At 34.0% G+C, this 17012-nt stretch overlaps 1 protein-coding gene across 1 annotated transcript in view; it reads right to left on the reverse strand.

The window, feature by feature from the left end:
* The window catches only part of pip (heparan sulfate 2-O-sulfotransferase pipe), an 85074-nt gene that overhangs the window by 19369 nt on the left and 48693 nt on the right, over positions 1–17012 (reverse strand). Inside the window, exons 4-6 of the mRNA XM_089731475.1 lie at positions 4393–4481; positions 2812–3040; positions 2144–2282 (exon numbers count right to left, since the gene is read on the reverse strand). Of these exons, the coding sequence (XP_089587601.1) occupies positions 2144–2282; positions 2812–3040; positions 4393–4481 (457 nt within the window). The remainder of the gene's footprint in view (positions 1–2143; positions 2283–2811; positions 3041–4392; positions 4482–17012) is intronic.

Genomic DNA, 17012 nt, shown 5'->3' on the forward strand with positions numbered 1-17012 from the left:
TAAACATTCTCTGGACTTCCACAAATAATTCAAGACCAAAACTAGCCAAATCAGTCCAGCCGTTCTGGAGTTTTAGCGAGACTAACGAACAGCAATTCATTTTTATATATACCTATAGATTGCTAGCTACAGCTTTTCCCATTTATCTGGCAGAGTTCGAATACTTTGACGACAGAAGTATGCGTTTTTTGAGGCCGTCCACAAATTAGAGTATTTTTTTATGTCTGTATGTGAGCAGAGACGCTGATCAGTCAGACCATGTGTTATCAGATCATTGGTGTGCCGAAGCGGGGTCTTTCCTACATATCTAAGCTCAGTTCTTAATGTTGTAGTTCTATCAACATCGACCAGCACTTATAACCGTCTATTGACACCTCTATTTCACATCTATTGAGGAATTAGTTGAGCACTCAATGCTTAGGATGTTTCGGATACTTTAAGATTTTCGTGGTCACGAAGTCGTCCGTGCAGTTGTTTTATTTTGTCCGACTCGCTAGCGCCCGTGACTGTTGCGCCGAGAGTCTAACATCAGGCAAACATTCGTGTGAAGAACACGATAATGTTTACTCTTTGTCTTAGTTTTTATTATCTATATATGTACATATTTAAACGTATATAAGTGTATACATCAGCCTCTGGTTCCCCTAATACAGGTACTCCAGCGGCGGATTAAAGGTATAGAGAGGCCATAAATGGCCATCATAATACTACAAATTTTAACTAGTTGTTTTTGCAATTACGATGACGTTGTATCATCAAACCCTAGACTTTAGTAGACCAGGACCCTTGTACCTACTTACGCTAATGCGCGAATGAAATACAAACAAACCCGCAATATTGCATAATACGAGTATATCGATGCTTGTGCAATATCTATATATTAATACGTGAAGCAAAAACTTTGTATCCCTTTTTACGAAAATTGCGCGGACGAAGGAGTATGAAAATTTCCACACTTATAGAGAATATAGAGAAGAAGTGCACAATGCTAATATTTTTTTAAAATAATGCATAAAAGATACATTAAATCAATAAAGAAAATATTAGACACACTACATACCATGTATTTGACGCACACACGCATGCATACTATTTATTGTCAAACTTTTGTTCTTGACGTCTGTTGTCAAATTGAGAATAGATTAAATATTGTTTGTCTTTGTTAATATTTTTTATAGTGTAGTCTTGGCGAAATTTGTGATTATAGAAGTACAAAATACAATCATAATAGTGTACAAACTTACAATTCCAATTAATTATAGTCGAATTTCGACTACTGCGGGACCTTTAGTAATCTATTAAAGATTTAGATTATAGATCAGCATTGAGTTCTTAATCGTCGATATGTTATTTTCTTTATTTATTTAAAAATTCTGAGCTCGCGCGCCCATTGTAACTACACGCCCCTAGGCAAGTGCCTAGTTTGCCTTACGGATAATCCGCCTCTGAGGTACTCCTAATTTAGAGCCGGTAGACCGTGCGTGACTTGTAACCGGTTAAATAGTTATTTAAACTAGTGGTCCCGCAGTAGTCGAAATTCGATTAACTAAAATTAATTGAAATTATAAGTTTGAACGTTATTATGGTTCTATTGTCAACGACTTATATAATCACAAATTTCGCTAAGACTACACTATAGACAAATAATATTAAAGTTAAAAACAATATTAACCTATTCTCAATTTGACCACAAATTTATGCAATAACAAAAGTTTGACAGTAAACATAGAGTATATACATATATGCGTGTGTGTCAAACACATGGTAGTGTGTGTAATGTTTTTTTTATTGATTTAATGTATTATTAATGGATAATTTAAAATAAACTGCACTCCTCTATATTCTCTATAAGTGTGGAAAATTTCATACTCCTCCGTCCGCGCAATTTTCGTAAAAAGGGATACAAAGTTTTTGCTTCACGTATTAATAAATAAATATATTAATAGGTCAAATTGAGAATAGATTAAATTATATTGTTTGTCTTTGTTAATATTTTTTATAGTGTAGTCTTGGCGAAATTTGTGATTATAGAAGTATAAAATACAATCATAATAGTGTACAAACTTACAATTCCAATTAATTATAGTCGAATTTCGACTACTGCGGGACCACTAGTTTATTTAAATACACACTGAATAATTACCTTGTAAAGTTTGTATAGCAGACGTGTTTGATGTAGGAAGCGGGCGGCGCGTGAGCCGATACCAGACTCACGAGGAGCTGCTGGTCTGCAGGGGCCAGACGAATCGTTTCTACACGCTGCACTGCGTCACGATGGAAACCTTTATAGAATTACGAGATAAATACGTATTCTAGGATGAGTAGGTCCATGTTTACGCGAATATAAATATACGCGAGAATATGTTGGATACAGGGTTTTTTATTGCTTTTGTAGACAGACAAGCATACGGCCCATCTGATGGTGAGACATGGTCTTTGTGACAATACTTGGGGTCCCAGAAGTGGACGTATTAACAAAGAGTATTCATGTATCAAATCTTTCTAATGAATTACGTACTCAAGAAATGTTTACAATAACATCGTGTAATAAAAATTAAACCCATAAAATTATAATTTGCGCAATTACTGGTGGTAGGACCTCTTGTGAGTCCGCACGGGTAGGTACCACCACATAGCCTATTTCTGCCGTGAAGCAATAATGGGTTTCGGTTTGAAGGGCGGGGCAGCCGTTGTAACTAACTACCTGAGACCAATAATGTTGAATATTATGCGAACAAAGTCACAAGCAACAAGTAGGAGGTAAGTTCTTTTTTTTCTACAATAAATCAGTTCTATAAAAAAATATCTTACCAAATTGATTTCTGATGGCCAGTCGTCTTAATAGTTCCATGAAGGTCTGACTTCCGACCTTGGGCACCCTGTTGAAGAAAAGCATCTCTCTGCCGGCTCGGGCTGTGTTGTTTAGTTCCCACGGTTCAGGAATTAGTTCTTTGTCTAAGTATTCTTGTTCTATTTGCTCTTGAGATGCGTCCGCTTCGCTTGGTTCCGCTTCTAATGTCCTTTGGGGCTTATTGCGCTCCTAGCGAAAAAAATGTCATCCTCAGAATTCATACGATGACTAAATCTCATCACTTAATAAATATGAATTCCTTTTTTTGCAGCAACAAATTCCGAGTAAAACATTTAACTCGTTCATATTTCATTGTCTTTAAACATTATCTTGTATATATAAAAATGAATTGCTATTCATTAGTCTCGCTGATACTCGAGAACGGCTGGACCGATTTGGCTAATTTTGGTCTTGAGTTATTGGTAAAAGTCCAGAGAAGGTTTAAAAGGTAGATAAATATGAAAATGCTCCGAATTAAATAAAAATAATAATTTTGTTTTACCTTTGATATGTCCCCGTCGGACGGATTCCTTTTGTTTGTTTTAAGTTTATTTTATACAAAAGTTTAGGTCTTTTATTTGTCGACTGAGGCACTACAAGGTCTGCCGGGTCAGCTAGTACGTAATATTTATCTTATCAGTGTGATAAATTATATTTTACGGAATAATTCTAGTTGTGTGGTAATATTTCCTACGTTTTTTCAAAGTATGGGTCCGCGATCGGGATTCTATCACGCCCGTCCTATTTCAACGTCTCATTGTGTGCACTTCACCCAATCATGGCAGTATTCCTCCGACAATGCGACGGTAATAGGCTATCACTTTGTAAGCCGGTAATGTAATTTAAAATTAGAGGTAATCGACCCTGTTCTCGTATCATTCAAGTACCAAGGTAAAGTTATTACAATAATTTAATAACATGAGCTAGGACTTCATCTGACAGAACGTATTGTAGATATTAAAGATTTGTTATAGATTAAAAATGTTTTTGATTAAATTAGTCAATTCATGTACTAATAATTGTTGCGACTTCATAAAACAACCGTATTCAATATACCGTATTCTAATAATGATTACATAAGAATTCTAATCCATTAACATTAATTTTCGCATTATAATCACTTGTATTTTTGTGTTTATACGTATATAAGTTTGTATATAATATCAGTCTCTGGTTCATATAGCAGTAGGCTTCCCTCAGACACAGCCGACTGAGTTTCTCACCGGATCTTCTCAGTGGGTCGCGATTCCGATCCGCTGGTTGATTCTATGGAGCACTGCTCTTGATAGGGCTAGTGTTAACAACTCGTCCCAAGGTAGAGCCCAGTGAGCTCACCTATTCGCTCGGTGAAGCTGGCTACCTCGGGGTTACCAGCAAAGGTAGAAAAAAAAAAAAAAAAGGAGGCTAGATGATCGTTTGTAATTTGTCGTCTGTTGTTTATTTATTGGCTCCGAGTGTGCGTATGGGTTTATCGGTTATTAAGACTGAGCGGCATATGGGCAGATTAGAAGTGTTAACGATGATATATGGTAAGTACTTACAGCACCGCTGTGTCTGCGTAAGGCCTGAAGACCCCCTTTGTACTCTTGCGCAGTTCCCAGCGTGTGTTCCGTCTGATCAGTATGAACACCTAGAACGAACAGAACATTTTATAAGAAACCAAAATTTAGATATTTTTTTGTTTTTTTTTTGTTTTTGTGTAACTGTTGTTAAAATTTAGTTCGAGCATCATGAAAAAAGGTTTAATGTTGTTATGCAATTACAATTCGTACTGGCCTCCAATAAAATCAAATAAAGAAAATTAAGTTAAGGAATATATATTTTTTTTATGTAATTTTAATTTGCTTATAATATCGCGTTCTTTCATTTAAAAAACTGTGAAGGCATCTAATTATCATCTTCCTAAGCATTTTTGAAAAAAAAGTAAATACATTTATATACAATAATAGGTTCTTTAAATTGATCGGAGTCTTTTTTCGACATTTGCAATCTTTGTTTGGGCAAAAATATTTGTATAATTGCACCAAGGAGTTGTATATTAAATACTCTAAATCTACGCTTTTGTCTTTTCTATTAGAGAAGGAACGTAGACGTGCGATTAAGTTTGTGAAATGGTAATTCTGTACCTGAAAATATGCTCTCAGAGCAATTATGAATGGTCGTGATGAATGGTCATCGTCGGCTGATGACTCTAGAACTAATCGGCCAAAATAATGTTACCGCTTAGGTATTAATTTAAAACAGTTTCTAGAAAACTCGGTCCGTCTTTTATTATAAAAAGTAACCGTGAATTTTCGTAAAGAGAGTTTTTTGTTTGCACGGTAAGTCTAAGATGGACAATCTATCAAAACTTCTTTCAATTTATTGAAATTCATTGTATAAATTCGAGACTAACCAAAGTTTTCCTGTATGAGGTACATTTCTTTATTCTCAAAAAGCACCATTTGAGCTACGCTATTTTTTAAAATAAACGTCTAAACTCAAAATAAATTTGCATTCATTAGATTATATTATGTATATATAGACAGACGAGCATACGGCCCATCTGATGGTGAGTGGTTACCGTCGCTCATGGGTGTCGGCAATGCCAGGGGCAGAGCCAAGCCGGTGCCTACCGTTAATGCTTTTAATGAATTTAAGATTATATCTTTTTATTGTGATGATGATGTGATGATATCACTATGCAAAAGTTTAATGTATTTTCATCAGACTTTGATACTACAGCAAATTTTTAAGCTAACAAGACGTTTTGAAGTTGGCAATAAATAAAATTGTTAGATTCCGTCACCTACATAGATACAAGTCAATGAATAGTGTGAATTGTAATAGCAAATCTACGGCTATGTAGCTTAAAGATAATCGGTTCAAAAACCAAAATTTTACTTAAAACTTCTATCTTGGCTTAAAAGTAATTTCACGAAATATAAAAATTTAAATGAAAACTATTTTGTGTGCATGAACAAACTAGTATCGCAATTCGCGACCCAGCTACCTAACCTAGTCCTATCAAAATTGTCTTTCACGAATCTATAATGACTATTAATCATTGTGCGAAGCAGGCTTTCTTTCCGTGTATTCGGAGCAAGGCATGGCTAATGTGTGAACGATCGACTTACTGAAATTTACTCTAAGCTGTTGTATCGGGGGCATTGCGTGGATAAATAAATTTTAACTGTTTGTAAGTCCAGTACGAATGATATACCAGAACACGAAAATGTTATTATAGATGTTAATTGGAGGTAAACCGAACTCCCACAGAATTATTTATTTATTACTTAGATGGGTGGACGAGCTCACAGCCCATCTGGTGTTAAGTGACTACTGGAGCCCATAGACAGCTACAACGTAAATGCGCCACCCGCCTTAAGATATAAGTTCGAAGGCCTCAGTATTTACAAAAGGGACCCCAACCTTCAAACCGAAACGCGTCACTGCTTCACGGCAGAAATAGGCAGGGTGGTGGCACCTACCCGTGCGGACTCACAAGGGGTCCTACCACCAGTAATGTCATGAATTAGCATGTTCATTATAAAAACGACAATGCTACGATGGAATGTAGCTGTTATTATTAAATGCTTAAATCCTACAAATGAGTTTGTAAGTCGTAGAATATATTGTAAGAATGTAAATAAAAATATTATACGAATAAATCAAATACAAGCGTAACTAACTTTATTGCTGGGTCTTTGGATAGTTTACGCGATATTAAACGACCTATTGTATACCAAATAAAGTGCGGCAACAATATAAGAACCCGTGTCTTGTAAACGCACAAGCAGTGGAAAGTTAAAACGTACGTAAGATCCGTTTTTTTAAGGGATTTTATGACCTGGTAACTGAGACCTTTAAGTCATGTCTTATTTTAATGTATATTCATATTTTTATGAAAAATGATACTAAGGAGTGAAATGAAATGAAGATGATTAATTTGAGACATTAATCAACTGGGATGAAATTAAATGAGATGATATGAGATGAAATATAATCTCAGTAAAATGGTGGTCATTTACTAAGATTTTTTCAGTGGACTTTTTGGAGGATCCCGAGAAGTTACATCCAGCGGCTTTGTTCCATTTTCCCACATTTGTGCCATTTCACAGGTATTAAACAGTTAATAAACCACCATTATTACACATTTAAACCCGAAGAAACACTAAATAGACAAAATAAAACAAATCACACAACTTCACTCCTCGCGTTCCCGCCAAAAAGTCTAAGATCCGTTTTATTTCAATATTTACACAGACAATAAAATTAGATTTAAAAAAAAACCATATGCTATTTGGTTTTGAATTTGTTAAGAATGCCTAAAAACATAAGAGTAGGTATTTTTTTACAACGTTCGGTTAATTCTATAAGCTATTTAGCGTTATCGTCATAAGAAAATATATATCAGAACTAATCACAAGTATCTAACCTAAGAAATATGAAGCGAAGTCTATCTCAATTAAAAAAAAATGTACAAGATTGAATGAAAACAAAAAACACACGGCTCACACCTTTGAATAATGGCGACCAAAATACACGGCACTTTTAATTCCTTTATTATTATAATTTTATTCGTAATATGAAAAAAGAAGTACGAAGAATCTAAAGTAGCGGGTAGCATCCGGTAAAAATCGTACAGTTTGATGTTTTTATCTCTCTATTTGTAGCGAATGGCTTAAGTCTACTTGTATAGGTTGAATTATTCCCAAAAGTATACGTAGTATTTATATATTAAGTTGGGGAAAAAGTTTCTTCACATTTTTTAAGAAAATTTACAATATTTTTTAATATAGTAACATTTAACTAAAGCATGTAGGCACCATTTTGTTCGATAGGTTTTTGCCATCTTGTTGGTAGGGACATGATCCGATTGCTATAGAAATGTTGGGGCTTCTGATCAAAATACCGCGACAATTGGTTTTGGCAGTCCTCTCGTGATGTTACCCTGACACTGCCTTAAAAATTCTGAAGAGACCGAAACAGGTGGAAATCTGAAGGTGCAAGTTCAGCACTATACGGCGGATGCATTAACACATTAAAAGAGATTTTATTACAAGTTCATACATACTATAATGCGAAAATTCTTTTTCCTCAACCAATTATGTAGCTTCTGAAATATATGAATAAAAATATGTACTGTTGCGAGATTATAATGCCTTTTTTTTCCATTTTCCCAGCGATTTCGATAGCACAGACTTCCTCTTCACGTCTCAGGCTGTTTTTAATTAGTCTATCGATTTACCCTAACAAAAACAGTATACTAAAAACGGAGCTAACTGATAAAGCTGACTTCATGATTAACAATGTACTTAAACTAAAATATTCGGAATCTTAGATATGTAATCAAACAATTCGAATTATTTATTCGATTTAGATCGATACGTACTCTCTATCGATTTATCGGAAATCAGCCGGGTCAGCAAAAATAATCGTTTTGCAAATCGTGAAACGGTATTTGATGGTTTTAATCTTCACATCAAAATCGTGCTTTGTAAGGAAAAGTCACCAAGATCTTTCAGAAGTATCTCTGTTAGACCCATACTTTAACAAACATATGTACATACATAAATCTATACACAAAAGTAGGAATAGGCTTTTTGGTACCATTCGATGTCTAGTAGTTTAGACGCCTTGTCCTGACGGGGGTTCAATCACCACACTGTCTGAGCAACTTTGTAAAATCCGATGTTAATGTCACACCACACAATTTTTTTTGTTTTTCTGTCTACCTCAATTTAAGAATTTAAACCAGGATATCTAAACGTCTGCTAAAAAGCGCTATGTACTATTATATTAGAGTGCCGTATGTATTTATATGCAATATTTGGTAAGTTTTCTTCTATTATATACATTAAACATGAAGAACCACTTCAAAAATTTACACATACCTACAAAAAACATAAATTTGCTTTTAAACTTTTATTTTAAAATGATATTGTACAAAACGTATAAAAGAATAAAAAGTCTAATTCATTCGGAGAACGCGGCCACGATGAACTTGCAAAATTAAATTAGAGCATGAAATAAATGAAATTATATCGAGACAGTTCGCGTGACCGCTAATGATGTCCATTTGTAGTTTAATGATAACGATTACACGGAGCGCGCGCTAAACCCTAATTTATAGCTGACGGGTGCGCTGACTCGTACGGAAACGGTGCTAATAACAGTGTAGTGTGTGTGCTGTTCTGCATTATCCTTATGAATAGAATATAAAGCGTATTATGAATTTAATGATACTGTCGAATGAATGTTGATTTAAATGACTTGCTTTTGTGGCAGTGATTTGAAGTTGTTGTTAGATTTTAGGGCTGAGCAATTAAATACTGGTGGTAGGACCTTTTGTGAGTCCGCGCGGGTAGGTGCCATCACCCTGCCTATTTCTGCCGTGAAGCAGTAATACGTTTCGGTTTGAAGGGTGGGGCAGCCGTTGTAACTATACTTGAGACCTTAGAACTTATATCTCAACGTGGATGGCGCATTTAGGTTGTAGATGTCTATGGGCTCTACTAACCACTTAACACCATGTGGGCTGTGAGCTCGAACATCCATCTAAGCAATAAAAAAATACTCAAAACTTGGAGCATTGGGATTTATGTGGCATTTAAAGTTTGATGAGCTTTGTTCCATCCATACGTAATTCTAAATCGCGAGTTTACTTTTGCATTTTCAGTTATGTGTAACAAACGGCCATTAGGAAATTTTATTTGTGATAGTCTTTGTGACAGATGTTTGAGATCGATTTCTATATATTTTTTCAAATTTTTGTAATTTTTTTTTGTTTATTATTTAATTCTACGCGACGCGACGTCACAATCGTTTTTAGTTATTTAAATGCGCACACATTTAAATGGTGTTTAGTTGTAAGGTTCGATTTTATATAGTTTAAGTTCACTGTTTGTCTTCTAAATAAAATAAAATAAACAAATAAAATAGTTTTATTATGACGATTTGAAAGTGGAAATTCAGACAAGAAAAAAATTTGAATTGTGAATATTGTCTTCCAAATAACTGCAAATCGTTTCTCGAGTATCTGAATCACTAAAACTGACTTATCTCATTGTACCGTACGTTTGCGTATGAGACGTTCTTACATTACCTACCGAAATTATCGTTTTCAAAAAACACTTGCGATAAAAAAAATCGGATGTATCTTGAATATACATACGGTAGATCAGTCGAATTAATAACAGCGATCAATATTTCAATTGTAACTAACCGTATATATTATTACGTACGAGAGTGTTCACTTTTGTGTTTTTGTACGGGGCCACGGATTATTTATAGCCATTGAAAATAATGAATTCACGGACCACACCGGTAGTTTTCAATAATAAAATTTTAAGGTAATTGTAAAGATAGTGATGGAGTTAACGACGCATTAAATTTTACAAATTACACAATTCAGTCGGAAATGGCGAAAAATAATAATAGTTAAAGCATGTTTGGTTAGAGTAAAAGAGCACCACTGCTTAGATGACTACACTCGCATTATCTACAATACAATCTACAATATATTTTTTTATTGCTTTGATGGGTGGACGAGCTCGCAGTCCACCTGGTGTTAAGTGGTTACTGGAGCCCATAGACATCCACAACGTAACCCACCCGAGCGGACTCACAAGAGGTTCTAACACCAGTATTTACGCAAATTATAATTTTGCGGGTTTCATTTTTATTACACGATATTATTCCTTCATCGTGAAAATCAATCGTGAACATTTGTTGAGTACGTATTTCGTTAGAAAAATTGGTACCCGCCTGAGATTCGAACACCGGTGCATTGCTCAACACGAAAGCACCGGACGTCTTATCCGTTAGGCCACGATGACTTCATTTTCATTTTTACATAATAAAGCTCAGAATAATACAACAATATTATCGTGTCTCATTCCTATAAACAATAATCTTGTTATAGAATGTATTAGAATACTCTATGGCCCTTGCCTTGCAGCAGAATCGGGACCATAAATAATTTACGGACAACGCCAAGTGTTCCCTCCCGAAGACAACGCTCTCGGCCGCTCACGAACGCACGATTGTTTATGGTTTCGAGATAGTTTCATGCTTGTTGCAAATAATATTCATCGTTAAATGTCTCGATGTGGATTTGTTACCGTTATCTCTATATTATTCAAGCTTGTTTGTTATGGATTTAAATATTGAATTAAAGCATAGTATTAATATTGGAGCTTACTTTTTTGTGGTTGTTGATTTTTCGGTTGTAGATTTTTCGGAGCACGTCCACCCATCTTAGCAATAAAAAGGGAAAACGTCCGTCCGTAATTTGAATTACATTCAGTTTAGTGAGGCCTCTTAAACATTCGGAAGTTTACAAGTCAAATAACTTCAAAGAGAGACGTATGCAATCGTTATTTAGTTTCATAATTTCCGTGATCCCTAAATATTGTCATCACCAACAAGACGCTATCTTTGGGCAGTAATTTTAAATATTTTATTAGCAAAGATCAAGACGAGATTTGTTCTTTTAGTGCTACAGCTAGAGTGCTTAACCGTGCTATTCAATAAATATCACATAGTCACTATTATATAAAAGATCGCGGTCATAGTTACAATTGGACTGATTGGAATTATTGTAACCAAAACTAATTACTAAAAGACGTGTCCTAAAATAATTGAGTCAACAGATTAGTATAACTGTGGTGCAAAAGCACTGTATTAATTTTAAAACTTGAGCTTGAATTGAGGTTTTCGAAATCACTGCTATCTTTAAAATTATAAGACATATCGTCTAAATATAATAAAGATAATATGATAAGTTGAAGATGCTAATGAATCAGCGACTATAACGATTTAAGTTTTCAGTTCACTGAAAGTACTGGTGGTGGGACCTCTTGCGAGTCCGCGCGGGTAGGTACCACCGCCCTGCCTATTTCTGCCGTGAAGCAGTAATGCGTTTCGGTTTGAAGGGCGGGGCAGCCGTTGTAACTATATATGTTTTTTTTCTGCCATAAATTCTTAATAGGTATAGAAATTTTTCATCAACTAAATTTGCTTGAACTTAGGATATTTCCTACAAAATGAATTGACATTGAACATAGTCAAATAATCAAGGAAGCCTTTTTTCCTTCATAACATTAGATTTGTAACAAAAACACGTTAGTACATTATACTAACGATATTTTAATGGACCTTAGAAAAATAATAATTGAGAAAGATAAACGTCGAGAGGTCAGGTAACCACGAAAATTACATAATTTTTTAACTCGACACGTAATTGAAGTTTGAACATCTTCATATTTCTATTTATCGAAAACAATAAGTGTAACTCAGTTAATTTTCTTTTGTTATATCGTTTTCTTTTTGCTGTTGTTTGCTTAAAGGCTTTTTACACTTGGCTGAATTTAGTCGACTGAATTCAGTCGCTACTGAATTCAGTGAAGTGTAATAGCATTAAGTAAGTTAGTCTACTGAATTCAGTAGCAAGGATGGTTTCTGACGGACTGAATCATTTAGAAGCCTAATTAGAAACGCATTTAGGAAGGTGTAATCGCATTTAGTTACTTAATGGTTTCAGTCGTCCCATAGCTCTCCGTGCGTAAGGACGTTTTAGTTTGTTTTTTGCTTCCGAATAAAAAGTATTAATTTCGGTCGCCTTTATTTAATGTGCCAGACATTTATAAATAGCCCGACATGTTTCAGGGATAGTTTTTGTCATCAGGCGTTGGGATATTGAAGAACTAAATTTTAAATCTTGATACGAATTTCCTGTTGCAAGAAATATTAATGTTACAACGGGTATGGGATGGTAGTACGTACACGTATAACCTTACAATACCACCACCAGCTCGATGTTCATTTTGACGACGACATTCAATCAACATTTGTGTGAATTATTACAATAATTTTAATATTTACAACCAATTGCTACCCGCGGTTTTGCTCGTGTGCAAGGAAAGTGGCAGTGTATTATCTTGTGGAAATGTGATAAAAAAAAAAATTGGTATAATAAGTAGTCTATGCTACTCTGCAGACATAATAAATAGTATGAAATAAATAAATAAATAAAAAATGGCAATCTCTTTGTTTCGACGTGAATGAACGACATTCGCATTTATAACATTAAAACAGCATGGACACTCATGTCTTGAAGTACCTAACATACATATTTTGAAGTCGTCGTGGCCTAAGGGATAAGACGTCCGGTGCATTCGTATTGAGCGATGCACCGGTGTTCGAATCTCAGGCGGGTGGGTGCCAATTTTTCTAACGAAATACGACCTCAACAATTATTCACGATTGACTTCCACGGTCAAGGAATAACATCGTGTAATAAAAATCAAACTCGCAAAATTATAATTTGCGTAATTACTGGTGGTAGGACCTCTTGCCTCTGCCTATTTCTGCCGTGAAGTAATAATGCGTTTCAGTTTGAAGGGTGGGGCAGCCATTGTAACTATACTTGAGACCTTAGAACTTATATCATAAGGTGGGTGGCGCATTTGCGTTGTAGATGTCTATAGGCTCCAGTAACCAGTTAAGAAATAATAAATAAAAAATATATCCCTCGTGTATTCTCTTCACATTTTTGTTCATATTATCAGCTGTTGTCCTATAGACATTCTTAGATTAAAATGTATTATAAAGCACGAGAGTCTGGAACGCTTCCCGGTTCGTTTGGGTTAACGTTAAACGATACACGGTCACGACTAACGAGGTACATTACAGAAACTCGTAGACTTCGTGGAAATGTTGTGAGAACTATGAACGAGTCTTAAGTAAACATTAGTGCTGTGAACATTATTTTTAATAATAATAAATGACATTTATAATGCTAACATTAAACTATTATCATTATTAATTATTATAAATATTCATTATTATATTATAAGTAATAAGTGTTCGCAAGTCGTAGGCATAATTAAAACAAATTTTACGATTTGGTCTTGTCTAACACCTGAGATCGTCTAATGGTGAAGATGAAATTCCAAGTCAAACTAACTCTCACCCCTCAAAATACGTAATTGTAAATGTGAAAACGTTGACGTAAATGTGAAAAATAGTATATTTTATACATAATTAGTAGATTCAAATGTCAACGAGCAATATCTAAGTCGTCAGTGAACACAAAGCTATACAGTATTTGAAAGGTCGGAACTAATAAAAAGAAAAATAATAACCGAAAAAGAACCGTAAAAGTATGTAGTTTTACAAAATATACACAAAATATAATTTAACATTTAAAGAGCACGAAATAAAAAATCATATCATTCGATACAACAAGCTCGAGTTAGAAAAATCAAACAAATATAGTTTTCAATTGGAAAAACTTCCGACACATACAGTTTTTTTTTTTTTAAACCCCAACGATATTGGGAAAAGGGATATTGATCTATAAACTTTTAATTTCTGATAACACCTACAAGAACTACTATTTGGATTAAAGTAGTCTTGAAATAAATGACAACGCAGAAAATGAAGGTGCAATTTTAAAAATAATCGAAAAGAACGAAAAAGAAAGTAAATTATGAAATGTTAAATCATCATATTATTTACAAATTTGACAGCGTTCTCTATTTAACCATGAACCAAGATTTACGAAGCGTCTCTCGAAGATAATCATGTGAACAGAATTACCCAGTTAAACTCTGGGATAGAGTGAGTACTGTTATTGATTCATAAAATAATTACGTAAAAAGCATTCACTGTCAAAAAACATTAACTGTCCCCTTCACACTCATAACCTAGACCGCGCGAGGGAGAGATGGGCAGACCTTTCATGAGTGCATGCGGCAGTGCGACGTCACGCCGCGAGTTTATCACAAACACTACACAAGCGCAACGTGTGAATGTGTTGAACGCGAGCTACATAGTAGGCGTAGTGGGGGTGTCAGGTTATTTTCGTTACGGAATATCTTGATTCAGTCGCCGCGCTCAAGGCCCACGATAGAAGCTATACAATAGTTTAAAAAACAAGATTAAACCGTAAAAATTGCTTAAATTATGACATTGTCTTAATTCAATAGAAGTTATCATAAACCACCATTTCAATTTCTTCCTTAAAGATTCAAAAAACTTAGGTTATTATATGATATAAATATCAACATAGCTTATTATTTAATAACGGTCAATGTTTATGTTTGTCGGTTATTACGTCAAAGCCATATTCAATCAATTTTCACGAGCACTGCTACTTGATAGTGTGCATTATGTTTTAATACCCGTTATAAAACCTCAACCGTGAAACCTATAATTTCCGTCACCGCAATCCTATTTTTTTCACTTAATAATTGTTATTATTACGGAGATTCTTCTTTAATGTTCTGTGCGTGGTTGCCATTTTGTAAAGTAAATATAATAGTACATTTTTGTTTCTATACGTAACTGGTTCTGTAATTATTTCAGAATCGAAATACAGCCTGTGCACATTGTATAGGTTTGTGAACTGATAGAGAAATTTAAAGTTTTTTATCTATCAACATTTTTCTAACGAAACTTTTAGAATGAAGGTAAATAAAATGACATAATTAAAGAATAGACACGAAATAGAAGAAATAGACACTAAAGACACTAAATAATCTGTACATCAAGTACAGAATCGTTTATAATCTAATTCCACAGTTTCCTACATACAATAACAAAAACGTCGACAGATTAAGACATCTGTCTGTCTTAGGATTGGTGATTTAGAATCAGAGCGAGCGACATTTAATACAATACTGTTTAAGTACAAGATTCAAAATAAATCTCTTACTAAATCTCTCAAAAAAAATTTTTTTTTCATGTACATTTCACGGAGGACAAATTACAAGGTTAGCTTGAATCTAAGTTCTGTTTTTCACACTTTTGACATTGGTAGGTACATCAATTTTGATATATTACTTTTATAAGGTTTTCTTTGATTTAAATTCAGCAATCTTAATTAAATTAAATGTTGAATTCAATGTGCAACGTTCTGAAAAATCGTTTAAGCAATTAGTTTGAGGTCAAAACGCTTTAAGCGATTTCTAAAGCATTGTTCCGTGCTAGCATCTCGAAAACAATGGAATCGAATAGAAAATAAACCTCATTTGAATAAATTCTAGTTGAGGCCATTTAGGATCAAGACAAACATCGACCGCCGTAGCTGAAGTAATTGATCAGTAAAATATCTAAATAAGCTTACATTTAGTATATTTTACTCGGTTTTCGCAAGCCGTAGAAACAATTAAAACAACTTTTACAGTTTGATCTTGTTTGTTTTATTTTCACTATATTATTCTGGACGTTTCGATTACTTTACAGTTTTCGTGGTCACCGGCGACTCTACTGTTATTGGTCGACATTTTACGAATTAATTGACGTAAGCTAATTTTTTTTGATGAAATAGACAACAAAAATAACAGATAAATTCATTTGCTGCGTGTTTTATATTAATTCATAACGAAAGTATTATATTTTACTAATTTAATATCTTGGTGTACGATTATGTATTGAGGAATGTAAATATATAAAGATATGGTAAAGAAAATAAGTAAATTTGATTACTTTTCGCGGTATTCTTGAAAGTAAAATGGTTTATTAAAAAGAAACTTCTAGTTACTATATATTTGAACCAAACTAGCGGGACAGTAATCGTGACGTAATAATAAGCATTTTAATCGATTTAATTAAAATTTACTTCATTAAGTGTAAAAATTGTTCAATTATAGTTTAACTGTGTTTCTCGGGGAGCATAAAAAATAAGAAAGGAAATTGGAATGGTTTTAAAAGTTTAATTGGTTTTTGTAATCATTTTACTGCCGCATAATTATAGTATGGTATTTTACCATCATTGAGTTAACTTGTATCGGGAAGGTGAAGCAACGCATTAATTTGTGTAAAAGTTAATTGGTGAGAATAACAAGCCAATATAGTTAGTAGTAATAAGCCAACACTATAAAGAAAAACTTGAATATAAAACCTTAAATTCGTATGATATTTTTAACATGATAATAGGCCAAAGTAATAATAATACTATAGAATTCCATGGAACAATTCGATCTTCTTCTTTTTTTGCCACGCAGCATCTATGCGTCCCTTAATTAAAAGTTCGAGAACTGTTTTACAATGCATTTGAGATTTCGACTATATAGTTATCTCATGACAGTAGCTTTAAGGTTGTCATATTTTTGAGCCAATCTCGTAACCGCGAGATAGGCACAGGATAACTGGACTTTGTTCTATTTATAAA

Source organism: Bombyx mandarina, chromosome 11 (genome assembly GCF_030267445.1).
Source record: "Bombyx mandarina strain Sakado chromosome 11, ASM3026744v2".
NCBI lineage: Eukaryota > Metazoa > Arthropoda > Insecta > Lepidoptera > Bombycidae > Bombyx > Bombyx mandarina.